We start from the raw sequence: 21,037 nt of genomic DNA, 5'->3' as shown, positions 1-21,037 counted from the left end.
GGTGAGATGGTGATGGAGCAGAGAGCAGGACCCAGCTCCCACCCCCTTCTCCGTTTGATCAGTCATCTTCTGAGTGGAAAATATCATGATATTGTTGTGCACAGTCCTGACTGGATGACAGTGAGTGACAAGTGAATTAATTTCCTTTGCAATATTCTCTTTCCTATCAGAGATGGTGCATGGTTTTTACTGACTAATGAGGTCCTGCGGGCTGGTGGGCTCATGGCCATGCTGTATGCCATCTCTAGCCTCACCGTGGGAACCTTCCAGAAGAGCACCAAGACCCCTGGGCATGCCTTGTACAGTGATGCTGTGCCCCAGAGCTCAATGCACCTGTTGGAATTTGTGCTAAAAAGCTCTGCAACACAATGTTCCCTTCTTAGAAGGCGTTCAGAAAAAAATGTAGGAAGACTTTTATTATAGGAAACTTCCATAGCAGAAAAGGCTAATAGGTTGCATTTATCTATTAAAAAATATTTTTTTGCTTGAATGCATAGGACATTTACCTGTTTAAAACAATAAAAATGTACAGTGAAAAGTTTCTCTCCTGCTTCTGTCTTTTTTTGATGTGATTTAATTTGTTTTTATTGTATTTGTTACAGTGTTGCTTCTGTTTTTATGTTTTGGTTTTTTGGCCACAAGACGTGTGGGATCTTGGTTCCCTGACCAGGAATGTAACCTGCACCCCTCCATTGGAAGGGGAAGCCTTAGCCACTGAACCACCAGGGAAGTCCTGCCAGATGTTTTCTACGTGTATCTTGTCAGATATGACTTGATACCATCGTGACCCTACCGTGATACACTCCCGTTCCCCACATTGGCCCTACCAGGGCGGCTCTGGTCTCTCTTGTTTGCTGCCCGGCTCCCCGCGCCTCAGCTGTGCCTGCCAGCCAGCAGGTGGCTGCCCAGGAAAGTCTCAGGGGACCTAGAATTTCCCCTCATGTCCAGCTTCATCTGTCAGGACCCCGAAAGTGTATGTGCCTGAGCCCACTGCCCCTTCCACTCAGGGCTCCAGTCTCTGGTTTTACTCTGGTCAGGCTGTTTTGGTGGTCCTTACTCCACTTTCACTACATCCCTTTGGATCAGGAGTTTCTTGTGTAGTTTTTTGTTTTTCTGGAGTTTCTTGATGTCTTGCTTTTTTTTTTCTTGTCAAAAATAGTACACTATCATCATAAACTCAGAATTACCCAGATTCTCACTGGTACTCTGTATTGTCTAGAAATCACTCCCTGCAGACCATTTCACCTATGACTCCCATTTGGACTGATTATTTTCTAGTTCAGTATTAAATAGCTTGCATCCTAGAACTTTTTTTACCTCACTTCTAGATTAAATTCACTGTGTTTTAGATCCTTTCTGGGCCTTCCTCCTTCCCCCCCCCCCCTTTTATTTTTGTTGAGATATAATTGGCATATATCATTGTGGTAGGTTCAGGTGTGCACATAATTATTTGAAATGTGTATGTGTACACATATACATATATGTAGCAAAACAATTTCCACCATAAGTTTAGTTAGCATTGCCACCTCACAGAGTCACAGTTTTTTTCTTGTGATGAGAACTTTTAGTTCTCCTGTCTTAGCAACTTTTAAATATACAAGTATCGTGAATTATAGTCACCACTATACTTTAGATTCCCAGAACTTACTCATTTCATAAGTAGAAGTTTGTACTCTTTGACCCTCCCTCACCAAGAATCTTCTTCTGTTTTAGTTTCATCCTCATTTTGTTATGTTACAGCCTCAAGTAACTTTCTCAAAATGATGGTGTGGTCATAAATACAGTGCTCCTGAATGTCTTCAGTTCAGTTCAGTTCAGTTCAGTTGCTCAGTCGTGTCTGACTCTTTGCGACCCCATGGACTGCAGCATGCCAGGCTTCCCTGTCCATCACCAATTCCCGGAGCTTACTCAAATTCATGTCCATCAAGTTGGTGATGCCGTCTAACCATCTCATTGTCTGTCGTCCCCTTCTCCTCCCGCCTTCAATCTTTCCCAGCATCAGGATCTTTTCCAGTGAGTCAGTTCTTCATATCAGGTGGCCAAAGTCTTGGAGTTTCAGCTGCAGGATCAGTCCTTCCAATGAATATCCAGGGCTGATCTCCTTCAGAATGGACTGGTTGGATCTCCTTGCAGTCCAAGGAACTCTCAAGAGTCTTCTCCAACACCACAGTTCAAAAGCATCAATTCTGTGTTCAGCTTTCTTTATGGTCCAATTCTCACATCCATACATGACCACTGGAAAAACCATAGATTTGACTAGATGGGCCTTTGTTGGTAAAGTAATGTCTCTGCTTTTTACTATGCTGTCTAAATTGGTCATAGCTTTTCTTCCAAGGAGCAAACATGTTTTAATTTCATGGCTGCAATCACAATCTGCAGTGATTTTGGAGCCCCCCAAAAAGTCTCTCACTGTTTGCATTGTTTCCCTATCTATCTGCCATGAAGTGATGGGACTGGTTGCCATGATCTTAGTTTTCTGAATGTTGAAACATTTCTGAATGTTTTAAGCCAACTTTTTCACTCTCTTCTTTTACTTTAATCAAGAGGCTCTTTAGTTCTTCGCTTTCTGCCATAAGTGTGATGTCATCTGCATATCTGAGGTTATTGATATTTCTCCCTGCAATCTTGATTCCAGCTTGTGCTTCTTCCAGCCCAGTGTTTCTCATGATGTACTCTGCATAGAAGTTAAATAAGCAGGGTGACAATATACAGCCTTGACGTACTCCTTTTCCTATTTGGAACCAGTCTGTTGTTCCATGTCCACTTCTAACTGTTGCTTCTTGACCTGCATACAGACTTCTCAGGAAGCAGGTCAGATGGTCTGGTATTCCCATCTCTTGAAGAATTTCCCACATAGTCAAAGGCTTTGGCGTAGTCAGTAAAGCAGAAGAAGTACAGTTATTTTAACCTTTCACTTATTTTGTGATTTGAGTTTATATGGAATTCTGACTTTATAAAATACTCTCTTGGGAGTTCCCTGGTCACCTAGGATTCTGGGCTTCTGCTGCTGTGGCCCAGGTTCCATCCCTGGGAGGGGAACTGAGAGCCGGCAAGCTGCCGTTGTATGGCGAAAACAAACAAGCAGATGCCCCCAGCATGACTATAGGTGTCATTTTTTTGTTTTCTTACATCCACTGTTACTGATTCTAGTGATCTCTTCCATTCCGGTTCTTTGTGCGTAAACTTTTCCCCTCTTAGGTAGAACTTTTTGGAGCTTGCTCTAAATACTCAGTGATATGAATTGTCGTCTTTCATTCCTTCTGTTCAGCCCTCAGTGGGTTCTTTCAAACTGAAGACATGTTTTTCTTAAGCACTGGTCGTTGTCTTGTCATAGTTTCTGGGATGCCAAACTGATTGCCTGGGTTGGTTTCTTACTCTACCTTGAGTTTTTTTATCTTCCAGCCTTTCTATTGAAAATTTTATTTTCACTCTGTTTTTTTTCTAAGTATCTTTTGTTCGTTCTATTTCTGTTTTCATGTTTTATTCTGATTCTGCAGATACAGTATCTTCTCAGGTCTCTCAGAATATAAATTGGACATATTTTAAAGTTGCCTTTTTTTCTTAGGTAGCTCTGCAATCTTTACCTTTTTTTGTGGTTATTAACCTAAGTCTGTCTTTTGGGGCTGCTGCTTTTTCTCATAGGATACAATCCTTAGTTCCCTATTAGTTTTTTTATTTAAAAAATATATCTTCCTCATTCTTTTGAGTGTGGAATGATGTTGATGGTTTTCTCCTTCACGTGTCTGAGGTCTGCTCCTCCCATCACTGCTCACAGCTGAGGGTTGACTGGTGGTTGGCTTTGCCTTACGGCGTACTGGGCCAGTTCCACCCAGTCCCCTCAGCTGCTGGCCAGGTTTTCTGGAGCAGGGCTGCCTGTTGCTCAGTGGCACACAGTGGGTTCCAGTCTCTCCTGATGGGTCTTCGCTGGCCCAGCTGCCCTGTGGACTGACTCGGCTGCTCCGCCTCCACGCTCCGTGCTTGCTGACTGCTAGCTGGAGGCCCCACGCAGCTGTGCTTGTCCCTGTTATGTGGTGTCTGGCCCCACACACTTCTCCTTCCTCTCCATAGAGCTGTCAAGAGCTTGTCTGTCCCAGCCTCTCCCTGCTTACCTTCTGCTGTCTGGGGCTTTTCTGTTTGTGTTTTGTTCCTGTCATCTCTGTGGGTCAGAAGATGACTGCCTGGTCTCAGAGTGACGCCTTGGACTGGAGCTCTTGGAAGCGTCTCCCGCCTAGTTTCCCCCTGGTGCCTGGGGGTGCCTGGTGCATCCCCTTTGTACAAGAGACAAGTGTTGTGGAAGCTCATCCAGATTTGGAAATTATCCTGTTAGGTAAAGCTGGCTGGAGAATTTTATTTATTAAAGTGAGCTTGTTCCTAGGGGGCCAACTGATGGAGCCTTGGTCCACTCTGTCAAGTGTTCTTCGCACATCTGAGTTCATGGTCAGGGATGTGACTTGGCCAGCGATTGTCTGGAACTGTCTAGGAGTGAGCCGGGCTGCTGTTGGGCAGCTGGGAGTGAAGTGTGTTGTGCCTGGGCCTTAGCAGAATCAGTCGAGAAAGTGGTAATTCTCCCAGAAGTTGAGTGTAAGTGCAGCTGGGGCTTGCAGAGCCCCCCTGGGGCCTGCCTGTGGGCGTGGTGTGTTTAGATACTGTTTTCCTTTCCATCACTCATTTATGGCTGTTTAAAATTCCGGTAGGCTATAGTATCAGATTCCATCAACGTGTGTGTAAACTCCAGTTTGAAAATCCTATGACACTGAGGGAATTTTTCAAGTACTTTATAAGCATTTAATAAGCACTTACCAAATGAGATGGCAGGGCTTCCTCCAAACTGTTTTGACACCTTGACTGACCCCACACTCTGGTGAGAAAGGTCTAAGTTAGCCAGCCTCTGTTCATGTAATGAATACATTGTGTAAATATTATTATAAAAAGATTTCTGCATTGTAAAACACAGAATTTAGAATTTTAAAGAGGAGGGGGTGGTGGTGGGGCGGGGCGGTGGCGGGGAATCCCTGTAGTTCTCTTTTCTTTCCTGGACTGTTTACTGATCTGAATGTACTTGGGATGCTGCTTGCTGGGATCCACGCATGAAGCAAAGCCCCTAGTCCAGCAGCTCCAGCGCAGGTGTGAAGACAGATGTGTGGGAGCAGAGATCCAGCAGGATATAGGGGAACAGAGACAAAATGTAAAACCAGAGAACCTGGCCTCAGCCTCCTAGGTGAAAGCTGAGCTGTGGCCATAGCCGGCACAGCAGCTCCTGGAGGGAAGAGAAGCTGGCTGCTCTGGTCCTCCGGCATGTCCTCTGGGGTGGGACTGCTGCGGACCCCAGACAGCAAGGTGGGCGTGGGGAGAGTAACCGCCTGCTACACTGGCCCTGCTTGCCTTCCAGCCAGGGAGTTGGTCTCCCCTAACTGGAGAAGAGATTCTGCTCCCACAAAGCACCCCGTTACTGTTAAGCATATCGAAACTGTAAGTGCATTCTCTTGACGGACATGACGACAAGTCTCCTTCATGTGTGAATTGGTTGGTATTATTTTCTTGGTTCTGTTCTCCTGCCGTGTGCGGCCAGGCGCCTTGGAAACCACTGTTCCGTCCTGTCCTGGAGCACAAGGTGATTCTCTTTCACTCTGTTCCAGGTCTCGGTGACCCTCAGCAGCAGCTCCATCCGGGTGGCTGTGCTGGAGGAAAATGGGGAGCGTGTCCTCATGGAAGGGAAGTTCACCCACAAGATCAACACTGAGAGCTCCCTCTGGAGCCTTGAACCCGGGAAGTGCGTCTTGGTGAGTGTGGGTGTGAGGCAGTGAGCGTGTTGATTGCTGCAGCGGGGGAGTTGCCCCATTGTTTCCCACGTAGCTCAGAAGGCACCTTTGTGGGCCTCTGCTGACTCACTGCTGCACCTGCAGCCTTGGCCCCTGGGGTCCCAGTGCTTGGCTCCTTGAGGTGGAACCCCTGTCAGTGAGAAACTCAGGGGCCCTCGAGTGCAGTCTGTCCTCCTCCCCACACACAGACCACACACAGCGACCGCGGAGGAGGTCCTGGCGGGGCACCATCCCCAGAGTGCGGCTGTGCTCACACTGGATGTGTCTCTTCAGTCTCAGAGGCCTCTCTCTCCAGGGATTCAGTTATATCTAAAAGGCCAAAGCAAATAAGTTAAAAATTAAAAGGCAGATCATTTACATGAATGCCAGCCTGGAGGATGCAGAGTTAATAAACTCAGACAGCCTTATTTGCTGAAGGGGGTCTCAACTGGCTAAGCTAACCAAGGGTGTGGGATCCAAACTAAGGGGAACGTGTTCAGTTACTGCATTCTTCCTTCATAAGAGCCTTGCACCTCTTCAGTGGGCAGCGTGCAGGGAAGCTTCCTCCGGCAAAGGGAGACTGTATATTTGGGTTCATTCTTTTCCTTCCTCCTGGGGTGCTTAACCTGGGGCATGGTGAAAGGGGTAAAGACAGAAAGAAAAATACTAAGTCTTTGGACAAAGAAAAGCCTCAGAATTTTATATAGAAATGTTCTTTATGTATAGTTTCGTCGAGATCTACTTGTCTCTAGAAAATAGATCCCCCTGGGCCTGCCTGTTGGTCCTAACCAGCAAGGCCCATGGGGTTCTGTTTGGCTTCTCTCAGCTCGCAGACACCCATGCCGGATGGAACAGAGAGGAACCCCCAGTGCTGGGTCAGCTGGAGGTCTCGGCATGCTCGGGATCCATGGGCACACACAGCCTCTGTGTGGCAGGGACACTGGTGGCAGAGTGCTGGCCAGGTCTGCCAGAGTCTTGTTCAGACCTTGCTCTGTTGCCCAGGCCCCATCCTCACCACGAGCGTGTGACAGTTGTGATGATTTCCCCCCTCATTGCCCAGGGGCTTGGTCCCTTATCTCTTTACCCCAGTGCCTCCCCACTTGCAGTGCCGTTCCCCAAACTATGGCCCATGTTCTTATCACCGGTTCCTCCATTTGCAGAATGCCTTCATGGTCATGGTCTCGGTCTCATCTGGACTTCGCATGGTTGCGGGAGGTAGAAAGCCAGGGTTTCATTATCCCCCTGCCTACCGAGGTCATGCCAGTGGCCAGTGGGAGCCAGCGGCTGGCAGGCTACCCTCTCTACAGGTGCTGCTGTGATGGCTCAAGTGGTCCTGGAAATGTGGACTCGTGAGCTTGGGTGCCCTGTTGTCCATGGGCACCAGGCCTGACATCACCTATGTGGGGTTGATGGACCGTCCAGAGCAGTCCCAGCAGGCAGCTGCTGTGCTGGCCTCCCTCTGAGGGGCACTTCTGCTATCTTCAGCCCTGTAAACCCGAGCCCGTGCCTGGGACGGAAAGACTGACCTCGTTGCTGGACCCTGAAGGTTCACAGCCTCTGTTTACAGCCCGCTTGGTCTATCAGGGTTGTAATCAGGACACTGAGGATTCCCTTTACTTGACATTACTTCAGTGAAAATGAGGTTGTTACCAGGTAGCTCACTCTTTAGGGTGTTTGTCACAAGAGGTGACACTGACTTCTTCACACTGTTCCAGAGCCATGTCATCTTGTGTGTTTTGTACAAATTACATCTGAACACAGATGTGGCTTGTGGCCAGGGCATTAACTCCTTGTAATTCAGGCCCCCATCTGTTGCATTCAGGCACTCTGGCCTGGCCCTCTGAGGTGCCTGGCAGTGCTGTTTCATCTCTGCAAGCCTGTTTTACAAACTAGGATGCTGACACTCAGAGAGGGTGAAGGGCTTGCTCAGGGTGGAGCCAGACCCTAGACCTGGAGGCCTCCTGTTCCCTCCTTCTCTGACTGTCAACCAAAAGGTACCCTGGAGGGGCCAGGCAGGGAAGGAGAGCTGGTAGCAGTGTGGTGGTGTTTGTGAGAGGCTGCACTGGGCCAGCAGGGAGACCGGGGTGTCGCCATCTCTGCCAACCTTGCTGAGGTGGCCCGGGTGGCCGGTCATGTGCCCAGGCCCCGTGGTCAGCTCAGGTCCTCTTCTGGTCCAGGAGGAGGCTTGTGCCCTGGTCACCTTTCTGTTTTCCAGTTTGCTTTTGCCAGGCACCTGCTGCTCAAGGAGTTATAAAGGAGCAGCCCTGGCTGTGGACCGAGGGACACCTGTCGCTGCCCGTAAGCAAGGCTCAGTTCTGCTCCTGCTCACCGCATGGGGTCCATGGAGAAACCTTCAGGGATTGCAGGTGCTGCGCTGGGTCTCTCCTTGGTTCTTTTGAGTGGCTTTCATCATCCTTGGACGGTGTCACATTTCTAATGCTGCTTCACCACTTGTAGAAGGGAAAGGGGACTTGTTCAGAGCATCATATCCTCCTCTGGAGCTTTCTTGACAGCACAGCCCCCTGCTCCCCTGGCGTGCACTTTCTTTTGAGGTACGGGGCTCTGCCTGTCTCCGCCTCCCTCCTGACCATTGGTGCAGCCAATGCCTGTGTGTTGTGGAGACACTGTTACTCATGGAGCTGGAGGTTTGGTGTGCTTTCAGTGTGGTTATTTATTTTATTGATGACGCCGAGTGCCATGTGTCTGAGATGATACTGTAGTGCAGTGAGCACGCTGCTTGGACATGTGAAGACCCCAGTGCATCTGCTGTGAAGAACCAGTGCCACTCTCTCGAGCCTTTGGAGGAACCAGCGCGGCTGCCACGTCCCACTAGCCACCTGAGCCCCACGGTACCTCTGTTCCTTGGTCTTAGAATGAGGCTCAGAGCCTTGTGTGCTTATCACTAAGTGCCAGACCCTGTGCTAGGCACTGGGGCGATTGAGGGAAGTCATCAAGGGCCCACCTCCTAAAGTCTGAGTGGACTGGAAAGGGCACCCAGAGGTCCTCGCCAAACCCCAGAACCTGCAGAGAGGGCCTGTTTGGAGGGAGAGTCTTTGCAGATGACAAGATGATCCTGGATTATCCAGATGGGCCCTAAATCCAGTGACAAGTGTCCTTAGAAGAAGAAAAGATACAGACACACAGGGTGACGCGACAGCCAGGCAAGGTTCCCTAGAAACTCCAGAGGGAGTGCAGGCCTGCAGCGCCTCTATGGCGGCCTTCCAGCCTCTAGACAGAGAGGATAGATGTCTTGTTGCAAGCCCACCATATGCGGGCTTTGTTACGGCTGCCCTGGGACATTCGCACAGGCTGTATCACAAGGCACGGTTTCTGTGGGGGCCACTTGGGACAAGAGGGGTCCCCCCAGGGATGCCTGTCACCTCACCAGAGCCCATGGCCTGAGTCCTCACCTCCCAGGCAGGCTGATGCAGACATGCCCCTTGATTCCCAGCCACCACTCTCTCCTCGCCTGAGCCGGGATCTGCATCAGACACGCCCGAGCAGCCTTTCAGAGCAGGCAGGGGTGGCAGCTAAAACCGGATGACAGTTCTTGCCTCCCTCCCTCCCACACTTGAGAATGTTAAACAAGGCTGCTTGATTCTCAAGTAAGCTCCTTTCTTGGTTACGGAGACGTGAAACCAGGACCTCCCCCTGTGCCTTGTTCTGTCCCAGAACCCGCGTCGGCTCACTGCCCTGGTTTCTCCCCGCAGGTGGGGCTAATGGCTGGGCTCTGGGCGCCTGCAGGCCACGGCCTCGTGCCTGTGATGCTCTGTGTCTCTGATTCGTAGCCATTTGTGAGGCGAAGCCCGTTCACATGCCAACGTGACCCACGCTCGAGTCATTTAAAGTCAGTGCAGGAGCTGCAGCGTTTAAAGACCTTTGTCCACTTGCCTTAAAGCTCACACTGCTGTGTGTCTGGTGCCTGAGCCTGGGAGTGTTTTAATGCATTCTGGACCCCCATATTTAGATGATTTCTTTAAATTACAGTTCTCAGAAGTGGGGTTACAAGCTGTCATCCTTGGCCGTTGCCATGGCTCTCCCCAGAAGGATGTCAGATTTCTGTGACATCACCAGGCCCCTTTGCACCCCAGCGCTGGGCTTGTTAATTTTAACTTGTCTTTGCTGACTTATCTGCATTTCTCCCGTTTGTTCCTTTCCATTTTTCTAGGGAGGATATGTGTTTCTCTGTGAAGTGGTTCACCATCTTTGTTTTGTCATAGGTGGCCACCTGCCCCTTTCCTGGCCCTGAGGGACCATTGTTCAGCTTAAAATACAGGTTAAGTTATGGTAGTATTTTGGCAAGAGCCCAAGCCTGGAATTTAGTCCAGGGAGTGAAATGCAAGTTCTTGGCTTTCAGTACCCATGTCTCCCGGGACCTGTCGTGTTTCTCAGGCTGGGCACATTTTTGGCATCATTGCCAATCCCAAGGTCCCAGCCAGGAAGAGCTGAGGCCTGGTATTGAGAAGTAGGTGGCCTAAGGCATCATGTTCCGGCAGCCTTCTGGAGAAGTTGCCCAGTGAAAAGGAGGGGTGTGCCAAGCCGAACCAGAAGACCATGCTCCCAGTGGACAGAGCAAGCACCCCCTCCATCCCACGTGGGAGGAGAGAGTAGAGGAAGCTCGGCAGCACGTGGTCGCTCTTCTCCCAGCCACACCCCCATCGTAGCCAGCTTCTGTCTGGCCCTCAGCGCTTTAATGTTAAAGCTTAAAAATTTGTTAGCATCAAAGACTAGGAGATTCCCCACAACAGTACCGCCCCTGGCAAAGCCCTGAGAGGTCAGTGGTCTGGCTGGGGATCACGTCCTCCCTGCAGAAGTGCCTGGAGCTGAGCAGGCCCCCTGCTGTCTCTGCCTGTCTTCTGTCCTGGTTTCAAGGCAACCCTCTGAAACATCACCCGCAACTTTCACGCACATCTCCTTGGTCCAAACTTGATCCCACGTACGGGCAGCTGCGAGGAGCTGTCTTCCTTGCTGGGCACACTGCTTCCCTGAATAGAAACAGGGTTCTGTGAGGAGGGGAGGGGAGGGAGATGAGTGTCGGTGAGTCATCAGCACAGATTGGGGTGCTGAGGTAAGCTGATCCACGTGGAGTTGGAAGTTTCTGCGAGGGCATTTTGGGAAAACTGTTCAGCCAGCACTCTGGGGGTTCCCCTGAGAAACCGATTCTCAATCCGGGACCAGTTGCTACAGGGAACCTGGAGGAAGGCCGAGGGATAAGGGTGAGTTATCAGGTCACAGCAGCCACCTCTGACCAGCCAGGCTGGGGCTCTCTGAGTGCCACATGGTCAGGGACTGGAGCAAGTGAGAGCTGTTGAGATGCTGCGCATCCAGGAGCTGATGCTGAGAGAAGGCCCCTGCTGGCCTCCCACAGCTTCTGTTGGGGCTGGAAGCGTAGTCTCCCCGCCACTGCATGGGAGAGGGAGTCGGAGGAACCCCCAGGTGCTGCAGCCACGTGACTTCTGTGCCTGCCAATGGGGCATCGCAGGAGGGGCGCAGCATCGCCTTTGCAGGGTTCTACTGGGGTGCGTCCCTGAGTTTCATCAGGAGGAAGCACCAGACAAACCCCAGATGAAGAAACAATTTTAACAACAAAGGACCACAGTGGCGGAATGTTGTAGGTTAAAGGGGACGGGCCCACTAAGATGTAGCTGGGGCCCTGGGCTGGATCCTCTGCTGGAGGCGAGGGGAGTTGAACTCTACCGGGTTGTCCAAAAAGTTCAGATTTTTTCCTTAAGATGTTACAGAAAAATCCAAATGAACTTTTTGGCCAACCCAGTAGTGAAGAACTTTCATATCTTCAGGAAGAGGCACTCACTGAAGTATTAGGGGTAAAGGGCCAAGATTCTGGAACAAGTGTCATGTAATTTACCACATCTTATATATGAACTTAACACAGAATGAGTGTGTGTGGGCAGACACACGCATGTGATAAAAGGGGTAGTGTGTTAACAGTGGGTAAATCTAGGAAAAGGGTGTGTGGCTATTTTTTGTACTCGAACAATTCTAGTAACTTGAGAGATTGAAATTGTTCCAGATAAAATGTTTTAAGGAATGAGATGGCACATAAGTCCATGAAAGATGCTCAACATTGTTAGTTGTTAAGGAAATGCCAGTTAAAACCATGGTGACATGTCACTTCGTATTTTTTTGATTGGCTCCTGAAAAGAATCAACAGTAGCAGGTGCTGGCAAGAGTGTGGAGCCCCTGGAGCTCCCCTGTGGAGAGGAGGGCCATAAAGTTACACATACACTTAAGCTACGCTGGGAAGGTCATAAAGTTACACATACAGTTACCATAGGACCACTGCTGGGTGTCTATGAAGGGAAAGGGAGACACACGTTCACACACAGCCCTGCACGCAGCCTGGTAGGTGACTGCCGAACCCTGGAAAGGCCCACCTGGCCACCCACAGGTGCGTCAGCCCACCGTTTCAAGGGGTTACCCTTCCATGCGTGCACAGTGTGGCTGAACGCCAGACCACTGTGCTAAGAGAAGAGCAGACCAAGACACAGACCGACAAGATGGCAAAGCGAGTGGCGGGCGGAGGGGGTCGCCGACCAAGGGGACCAGGAACTTTAGGGTGTGGCTTGATAGTGGTAGCTGTGTGGCTGCATTTGTCAAAACTCATAGGATGGACCTACTCTCACAAGTGAGTTTTACTATGTGTCAGCTTACGCCTCCACAAACCCAATTAAAAAAAAATAGCTGTTAAAAAATCAAAACCAAATGTTAAACCATCAGACTACTTTATCAAAGATATTATTTTTAGACCTGAATCCTTCTTCCCCATTTCAAGAACATTTTCCACGTGTCCTCTGGGTGCTACATTTCGTATTGCTCAACCTGGAAAAGAAAGAAAGTTCTGACCCACTAGCACAGCAATGTGAGGACATCGCATTGAGTGAAAGAAGCCAGGCATGGGACACATAGCCTTTGGGTCCATTTCTGGGAAGTGTCCAGAAAAGGCAAATAAATGATTGGTTGCCAGAGCTGGGGGAGGGCAAGCCTCTGGGCAGAGTGAGGAATAACCGCTCGTGGGTACGAGTTCTCTTTTTGTGATGATGAGAATGTTCTGGAACTAGACACAGCCTCTGTGTGCAGAATGCATTGAATTGTTCACCTTAAAATGGCTCATTCTATGTTATGTGAATTTCCCCTTAAAGGTGGTGCTAGGCTCATCTTAATGCCTGCTGGGTGTGCAGAGTGCCCATGCAGACGTGTTCTGTGGAGGCAGGAGGCACAGGTAGTGAGGCCCACCAAGCTCCTCATCAGGATCAGTCCCGTGGTGCCCCAGAGCCGTGTTAGGCCTGGGTGTGCGTGGACCTGACTGGGACCCCCCACGTGTGGTTTGTGTGAGAAGGACCAGCAGCAGAGCACCGGGGTGGGGTTCAGGCTGCCCCCCCACAGTGCAGTTGAGGGCTGTTGGCCCGAGTGCAGCTCTGCTCTGCCTGTGGCATTGGGCGATCCAGGTGAGGCGCTGACTTCCAGGTAGAGGTAACAGGGCTTGTATTAATGCTAATGATACACGTTAAGAGAGATCTCAGCAGTGATAATGCGATCACTGCTGAGATAGTGATCACTAACAAAGACACAAATAGATTTGAAGGGTTTGTTCTCTTTGGAAATTTATATTCTGTAAGTACAGTTGTCTCTCAGTATCCTCAGGGGGTTGGTTGCAGGACGCCCAGAGGATACCCACACCCAAGGATGCTCTCGTCTCTTAATACAGATGGGGTTGTGTCTGCACATAACCTACCTACATCCTCTGTTACACTTCATGGCATGTACCTAATACAGTGCAGATGCTATGTAAACAGTTGTTGCTGAAGGAGACAAGTTCAAGTCTTGCTTTTGAAAACTTTCTGGAAATTTCTTTCCCAAATATTTGTGATCTGAAGTTGGTTGAGTCAGTGGATAGAGGGTTGACTGTTCCTCAGAAGCTCTCCTGGAATAGTATGAAGAGAGTGGATTTCCCCCTCAAGCCTTTCACTGCACTGGCCCAGAGGTCTGCAGTTCCATGAAGATGGGGCTCAGAGCTTAGCACTGGGGTCTTGGAGGGCCAGGTCATGTCCACGCATGCAAGCAGGAGAGTTAAGTGGGCAGAAAGCTGCCTGAGCAGCTGGGCAGAGCATCTGGACAGAGACTTCACTCTGACTGGAAACCGTGGTGTTGGCAGGCTAGAGGCCATTCATCTGATGAGGAGGGCAGGGCCCCTGCCGCCTCACCCTTGCCACCTGCATAGCCACTTCCACCCGTGATGCTCAGAAGTGGGGCAGCCTCGTTGTGTGCTGGGCTGAGATACTGACGTTGATGCCTTGCTCGCGGTTTTCTGGAGCTGTCTCCACTGCGTGACCTGCCCTATCAGCGCCCATTCCTCAGCCGCTCTCAGCGCCTGGGGCTGAGCTCTGCTGGACCTGGGCTCCGTAGGGGCTCTTGATGCACCAGGGCAGAGGGCCGGAGCTGGCAGCACTGCCCCTGCAGCCCGTGAGCCATGGGCGAGCTGACTGACGGCCTGTGAGCATGCAGTATCTGCACAGAGGTCACTTGTCAGGATTGCCCGCTAGCCGGTCACACTGTCCTCACGGCACTGAGTAAGAGCTGCTCTTGCCATGGGCTCATCATCTCTATCACCTCTGCACCCTTTTGGGCGTGCCTGGGGGGTTTCATCCTGTCCGAGAGTGGACAGCGTGAGGTAGGTTTGCAGCTCACCTGTCAATTCTTGGTCAGCTGATAGAGAGTTTCCCCAAGAACCCAGCTGCTGGGTGTAGGTCCCTGTGTGGACCCTGGGATGCGTGTACTTGATTTCACCTTCAGGCCAAGCCCTGCTATTGCGCCATCCTTGTCTCTCAGTTCTCATGCCCCCCTGACTCTTCTGTCTCCTCCCTGGGCTACACCATGAGGCTGGGCAGGAAGTGAGTCACACGCAGTGGTCGCCCTGGCCAGGCCAGGGAGGACAGTGGGACAAAGAAGCCTGGGCGTCAGGTTGTGGGGGAGTCTGTCAGGCTGAATGCTTGGTCCCTTGGCAGGGGACCCCAGCAGGCAGGAGACTGGCTGCTGCATTTGGAAGCAGGAAAGGTCATTGGGGTGGTGAGCTAGTGGGGGCTCAACAGGTGGATGTTGAAAGAAGCTCTTGTTTGGGCTCAAGCTTCCCTTGGCAGCTGGGGAGGCTGTGACAGGGGCCAGTTACCATGGGTGGTGCAGCTCAGAGCAGCTGGAAACGTCCCCTCTGATGAGCAGGCTGGGCTTCTGGTGGCTGAGCAGGTGGGGTTGCTGATGCCTGTGGAAGGTCACTGTTTTCCTGAGAGGACCTGGGGACAAGGACCATAGGCACCACTCAGTCCCAGTTCTGGAGAGTGGAGTCCCCAGTGTCCCCACATTCCCCGGGTCCCCAGTGCCGCCTCCCCAGCCCTGACCCTGTCTCTGCCCTCGTGTGCCAGGTGAGCCTGAACAAGGTGGGCGAATACTGGTGGAGTGCCATCCTGGAGGGCGAGGAGCAGATCGACATTGACAAGATCAACAAGGAGCGCTCCATGGCCACGGTGGACGAGGAGGAGCACGCCGTCCTGGACCGGCTCACCTTCGACTACCACCAGAAGCTGCAGGGCAAGCCGCAGAGCCACGAGCTGGTATGGGCACGCACACTTCCTGGGCCTTCCTGGGGCTTGAGCTGGGGTGGATGGGGTATGCTGCTGTCTGTGCAGCTGCCTCCTGGGTCCCGACACGGCAGCCTGGGCCTGGTCACTGCCTGGGATGGGGCTCTGGTTCCGTGCCTGGACTGAGAGCCCAGGTAGCAGGGCTGAGAGGTGCCTCTCCAGAGGGTCCTGGTAATGCCACGTGTTCCTACCTCACACACTGGGGCCATCCCTCCCCTCAGCCCCTCCAAGACCCTCAGTACAGGAGGAACAGCCTGGCCCTGCCCTACCTCGGGTCCAGTGCAGGTTTGACCACAAAGGACCAGGGGGAAGAAAATTTTTCCAAGTCGCTCTCGAAGTCAGAGGCCTGAGAAGTGTGGCTGGCCAGCAGCCACAGAAGGGCAGGAGGACATCAGTGACTGGAGAGGAGGCTCGTCTGGAGCCTGTGGTGGCAGAGAGGAGGATTAGACACGTGCTGTCTTTTTCCTGTTTGATACTCCCAAGAGTGGCTGTTTAGAGAAGAGAGTTCCTCTCTCAGTGTCCCAAGTGAACCGCACAGGGATTTGAGAGGAGGGTTGAGGTGTAGAGGTCACAGCACGTGTTGAAGGTCCTGGAGCTGGTCTAGCAGCAGGGTGGGGTTTGAACCCTGAGCTAGTTTCAGGCTTGTCTGTCATCCCTCCCCGAGTCTCTGAGTCATCTCTTGATCTCGTTCACCAACCTTACCTGGGCTTATGGGGCTGGAGGCCAGGACTGAGGTTGACCATTGGCTCTCAGGCACCTGGTGGTCTCATCTGTGGAAAGTGGCCTCACGCCGTAATCCCTGAGCTGGCCTAACACAGGACATGGTGTGCAACCACCTCTGTGCACGTTTAGGTGGTAGTTTTATCCAGTTAATGCTGCGTTTGCCTGCAGCCACCAGATGAAAGAGCAGTCTGAACACTGACCTGACGGGAGAGGGCCCTGGGCAGCTGTTGAAAGTTTGGATGTCCGGCCCCAGAGTGGGCAGGCACTTGGCCGTGAGGTCTAAATAAGAAGCAAGAGGTCCCTGCTGATGAGCTCAGAGCTGGGATCCACCGACCCAAGAAGCATCTGAAAATGAAACCTGAAGACACTGGTCTGATGGAAAGGCTTCCGTGGTTTGAGTCGGAAGTGGTGGTTCTAGCAGGACTTGCCATGGGCCCGGCAGTGCTGACCGTGATGGCATGAGTGCCTGGCTGAGTGCAGTGCCCTGTGGAGGCCTTCAGTGGACACACGGGAGCCCTGGGATGGTGGTGCAGGCAGTGGGTCTCAGTGGTGACCCCTCGTCCAGCTGACCTGCTCCTAGACGGCTCGGTGCCTCAGGGCTGTGTTAGGAGAGGCAGGGGCACCAGCACTGCTGTCTGGGACTCCTCTGGGCTCAGCAGGGATTGGGAACGAACGTCTGCATACAGGGCCTGGCCTCCTAGGCATCCCCCTGGACTGTCTATGGCACACGGAGCCTTGAGGGACGCGCAGTGTGGGGAGCAGGTTTGGAACTGAGAGGAAAGCGTGGAGGCTTGAGGAGCCGGCAGAGCTGGTGTGGCCTGGTGGTGAAGCAGCTGGCCTCTGTGACATTGAAGCCCTGCACAGTCACTGTGGTCCCTGGAGGAAAGCGTCCCAAGAAGAGAGTCCGCACACTGCAGGTGGCTTTGGATGAGGGTGGTGGGAGGAGAGGTGGCTTAAGAAAGTAGGAGGTGGCAGTGAGGGGCGTGGGGCAGGACCAGTGTGGGGAGCGGGCTGAGGACCCTGTGGGGCTGGAGCAAGAGGGCCCGTCAGACTGCCCATGACGAGGCTGGGGTACGGGGACATCGCGGTGGGTCGAGCTCAGAGGGTGTGTCTCAAGTCAGAGCTCACTGGAGAGGTTTTGTCTCGATGCTCAGCTGAGGGGCGTGGAGTGAGCCTGAGGAGGAGGAGGCTCGGGGCGGTGGGCACGAGCTGGAGGAGGAGGGATGGGATGCAGGCCACCCTGTGGCTGCTGGTGCCCAGAGGCACGCGGGGGGGCGGGGCTAGTGCTGGCGTGCCAGGTGCTGGTCTAAGGTCCTTGGCGTGTGTCAGGTGCGCCGAGCCGAGCGCAGTACGCACTGCGTGTCTGACATGTTTGCTGCTGCACCACTCAGGTGGAATAACGGGGCAGAGAAGGCCCCATCAGGAGCCCTGCGGTCTTGTCAGACACCAGGAGCTTTCCCCTCCGCTCACTCTGTCAGCCTAGACGTTAAGAGGTGGGTGGGGCTTTCTGGCCCCATGACCGTGAGTCTCTTCATCTTTCCCGGTCAGAAGGAAGGGGAGAGGGTTTCCAGCCCAGAGTGTTTGCAGGGAGGACGTGGAGATGTGGGGACCTGGGGGGACAGGGGGCCTGTGGCGCCGTGAGGGCCTCCCACACGGCGCAGCCTCCTGCTGCCAGCCCTGAAGGCTGGTGGTCCAGGCTGGGATGATTGAGCCCACCTTGGATAACAGCTTTGGCCCCTGCCCCTAGGGGCTGTGGGATCGGTGATTGGTGGGTACACAGACATCCTGAGGTCTCTCCCTTTGAGTCACAGCCTAGGTCATTCCTAGACTGTCTGAGAGTGCAGGCCTGGAGGCTACCCACCGTGTCCCTGTGAAAGGGGGGTAGAGACCCTCTCTTTACAGCTCCATGGGCTGTGGCCCTCAGGCCCTTTGGAGCTTGGACAGATACTCCTGGTGACCAGGGACAGTGTCCAAACCAGGAAGATGGCCGGTGTTGCTCTGGGGACAGGATGGGCTGGAACCTGAATGTGGTGAGCAGGGGCTTGCAGAGGGTCTGCTGTCAGCCCAGGCAGGTCCTCTTCCGGAGGAAGCAGAGCAGTGTTCTGCTCTGGGACGTGCAGGCCTGGTGACTACAGTTAACTTCTCTGTTTTCTGTTTGTAGAAAGTCCATGAGATGCTGAAGAAGGGGTGGGATGCTGAAGGCTCTCCCTTCCGAGGCCAGCGATTCGACCCGGCCATGTTCAACATCTCCCCGGGGGCTGTGCAGTTTTAATGACCGGAGGAGAGGACGCCCTCGCCGGCAGGGAAGCGGGGCCGCAGCCGTGCCCCCCAGCTCCCTCCTGCCGGGGACTCGCTGTCTAGTTTCAAGGGTGAACCCGGCCTCCACCCTGCCCTGCGTCTCCAGACTGTTTCAGAGCGGGGCGGGGCTGTGCGCCTTGCGAGGGGGTGTCGGGAGCAGGGGCTGTCTCAGCGGGCGCAGCTCTGGGCCCTGCCGGCACCGCTCGCCACTCCCTCCCCGCGCTCGTGGCTCCGCTCCTGTGCTCTCTTGCTTGCTGTCCTCCGTGCGCTCGGGGCGGGCGTGGGTGCCCCTCGGCTGTGGAAGCGCAGGCAGGGATGTGCAGGCTGAGGGCTGGGCTCAGGGCCAGTTTGGGGAAGCTGCTGCCTTGCCCTCTTGCTGGGTGTGTTCTTGTGTCGTCTTGCCTATCTGCTTGTGCGCGTCCACCGCCTCCCTCAGCCTCATCGAGGAGCCATGGAAACCGGGGTGCTGGTCTCTGGTTCTGGGTGCTGGAAGCATCTCTGGTGGCCTCAGGCCCTGCACAGTAGGGACTCTGTCTTCTGATTGGCCTGTCCTGCTGCCACCCGGCCTAGCACTTTCCCCTGGGGGACCTGGTTCTTGTCAGAGCGAGCTGGGCCAGGCGCCCTCAGGAGAACTCATGGTGTGTCACTGCTCACGGCAGCCCCAGGTCCTTTCTTGGCTGAAGCCAGACTGTGCCACCCAGAGCTTGGGCCCCTGCTCCTGCGGCTCTCCCAGGACCCAGAGCCCTTGCCCTTCGCCAGGACCGCGCGGCTGCCCTATTGGTCTGTTACCTTGCAGGCCTCTGCACCCTGGAACCTGCCCTCGGGCTCTGTGTGCTGGACTGCGGGAGGAGGAGCCCTGGGGGTGGGGACGTTCCTTCTAGAAACTTCCACCTTCAGTTGCGTGGGTGGGAGCTGGTTGATTGCTGTGTGTGGGGGCAGGTTTCTGGCTCACAGGGCCCTGTAGACACACTCCTGGGAAGCACTTGGCTTGCTCCAATGCCATCACGGGAGGTGTGTACACCTGGTGACTGGTGGGAGCACCACCAAGGGGGCACGGAACACTGTTGTTGGCTGTCATCGCCAAGGCTGGTCACGGAGCTGCTGAGGCTCCCCTTCAGCGTCCTCCGGATCTCACCTGTCCCACGTAGTGAGAGGTCTCACTGGTCTGTGTGAGAACCATTCTGGCACCGTGCCTGTCTCCTCCCCTCCGCCACCCCCAGGGGGCCCTCTGCCGTTACCGGGTGGGGTATGAGCCCTGCACCTTGGCTGTTGGGAGCTGTGGACTCCATGGTCAGTTGTCTTCCTTTTGCCCAATTTTATTTTCAAATGTTTGCATTTCTCCTCACCCCACTGGGGATAATAGCAGCTTGCCGGCATCTGGGAGTGGCAGGCTGGGGGGCTTGCCATCTTGTGGGCTGCCTGCACCCCTCGCTGCTGGCCTGGGCCCTGGACCTGTGCACTCTGCCTGTTTTCTCTCTTCAGACACGGCAGGAGCAGTTTGGCCACTGAGCTCCATCAGCTGAGGTCCAAGGAAAATGGGGTGCCCGCCTGCGAAATCACCCTGTCTCCGGTGTTGGTTTGCAATAAATCTGTATTTAAGCACTTCTGGGTCTGTGTGTGATATTTTCTGCCAAGACGGTTTTCACTATGTGGTCATTACCCGAATTCTAGCCATCAGGCCCATGTATACAGCAAACACCAAAATGGGAATTCCTAAATAGCTCCCAAAGCTGTTTCTTATCCAGCCTGCATCCTGGCAAGACTTCACACAGCTTTCAGAAACATAATAAGCTTTCGATCAGGAAAAAAGGTTGTAGCTCTAGAGCTCACATCCATTTCCAAGCAGGATTCAGAAGACTTCAGCCAGAGGGTCCTTGGTGCCCCATTTACCTGCAGTGGCCCCGGAGTACTGGCCTCGTGCTCGTGCCTGCACCCCTCCAGGCATAACAGGCTTGTGGCACGTCCTGTGCCTCAGTCACATTGCAGGCTCTCCAGTGTGGCCTCCCCCCCACCCCCACCCCCATTCCAGGGGCCGAGCTTAGTGGGCAGAACCTGGTGGGTATTTCTTGAATGAATGAAGAATGTAGACAGTCCAACAGTGAAATTACCAAGCAAACTCCCAGGGCAGAAATAATCTGCCAGGAAGGACAGTTTTTCTCCAAAGTGTGCAGGAGGGAGAAGTCAGGAGTATTTTGTGTGCAAATGTGTCCAGGAGGTGGCAGCTGCCTTACAGAGACCTGACCACTCAGAGCACAGTCTGGGGAACAGACCCAAACCCACCTCCAATCTGCTCCCCAGGCGGCCAGCTGGCAGCAATCTCAACCCAGGGCGGACAAGTTGTTTCCGTGAATAAAGAGTGGAGTGTGGGCGTGGAAGCAGTCTTCGGTAAGCACTCTCTCTCCCTCTTGGACAGAGGGCAGGCTCCAGAGCAGAGCTCCTACCCTGAACAGTGGCTCACACATGGGACTGGTCCCCCGTGGCCTGGGAATCAAGTTGTCCAAGCCTGGCTGGTCCCAGGCACACCTCTCCTGGACATGAGGTTGGCACGCTATCGCTCGGCTTGCTGAT

The 21,037-nt window shown here is 53.3% G+C and overlaps 1 protein-coding gene across 1 annotated transcript in view; it reads left to right on the top strand.

Moving 5' to 3' along the window:
* Nucleotides 1-20,073, top strand: part of NUDCD3 (NudC domain containing 3) — a 69,954-nt gene extending 49,881 nt beyond the window's left edge. Inside the window, exons 4-6 of the mRNA XM_018047025.1 lie at nt 5,637-5,780; nt 15,233-15,421; nt 18,333-20,073. Of these exons, the coding sequence (XP_017902514.1) occupies nt 5,637-5,780; nt 15,233-15,421; nt 18,333-18,443 (444 nt within the window). The 3' untranslated portion in view covers nt 18,444-20,073. The remainder of the gene's footprint in view (nt 1-5,636; nt 5,781-15,232; nt 15,422-18,332) is intronic.

This window comes from Capra hircus, chromosome 4 (genome assembly GCF_001704415.2).
Source record: "Capra hircus breed San Clemente chromosome 4, ASM170441v1, whole genome shotgun sequence".
In the NCBI taxonomy this organism is placed as follows: domain Eukaryota; kingdom Metazoa; phylum Chordata; class Mammalia; order Artiodactyla; family Bovidae; genus Capra; species Capra hircus.
The sequence above is the reverse complement of the archived record's forward strand: the minus strand, read 5'-3'. Positions and strand labels throughout refer to the sequence as shown.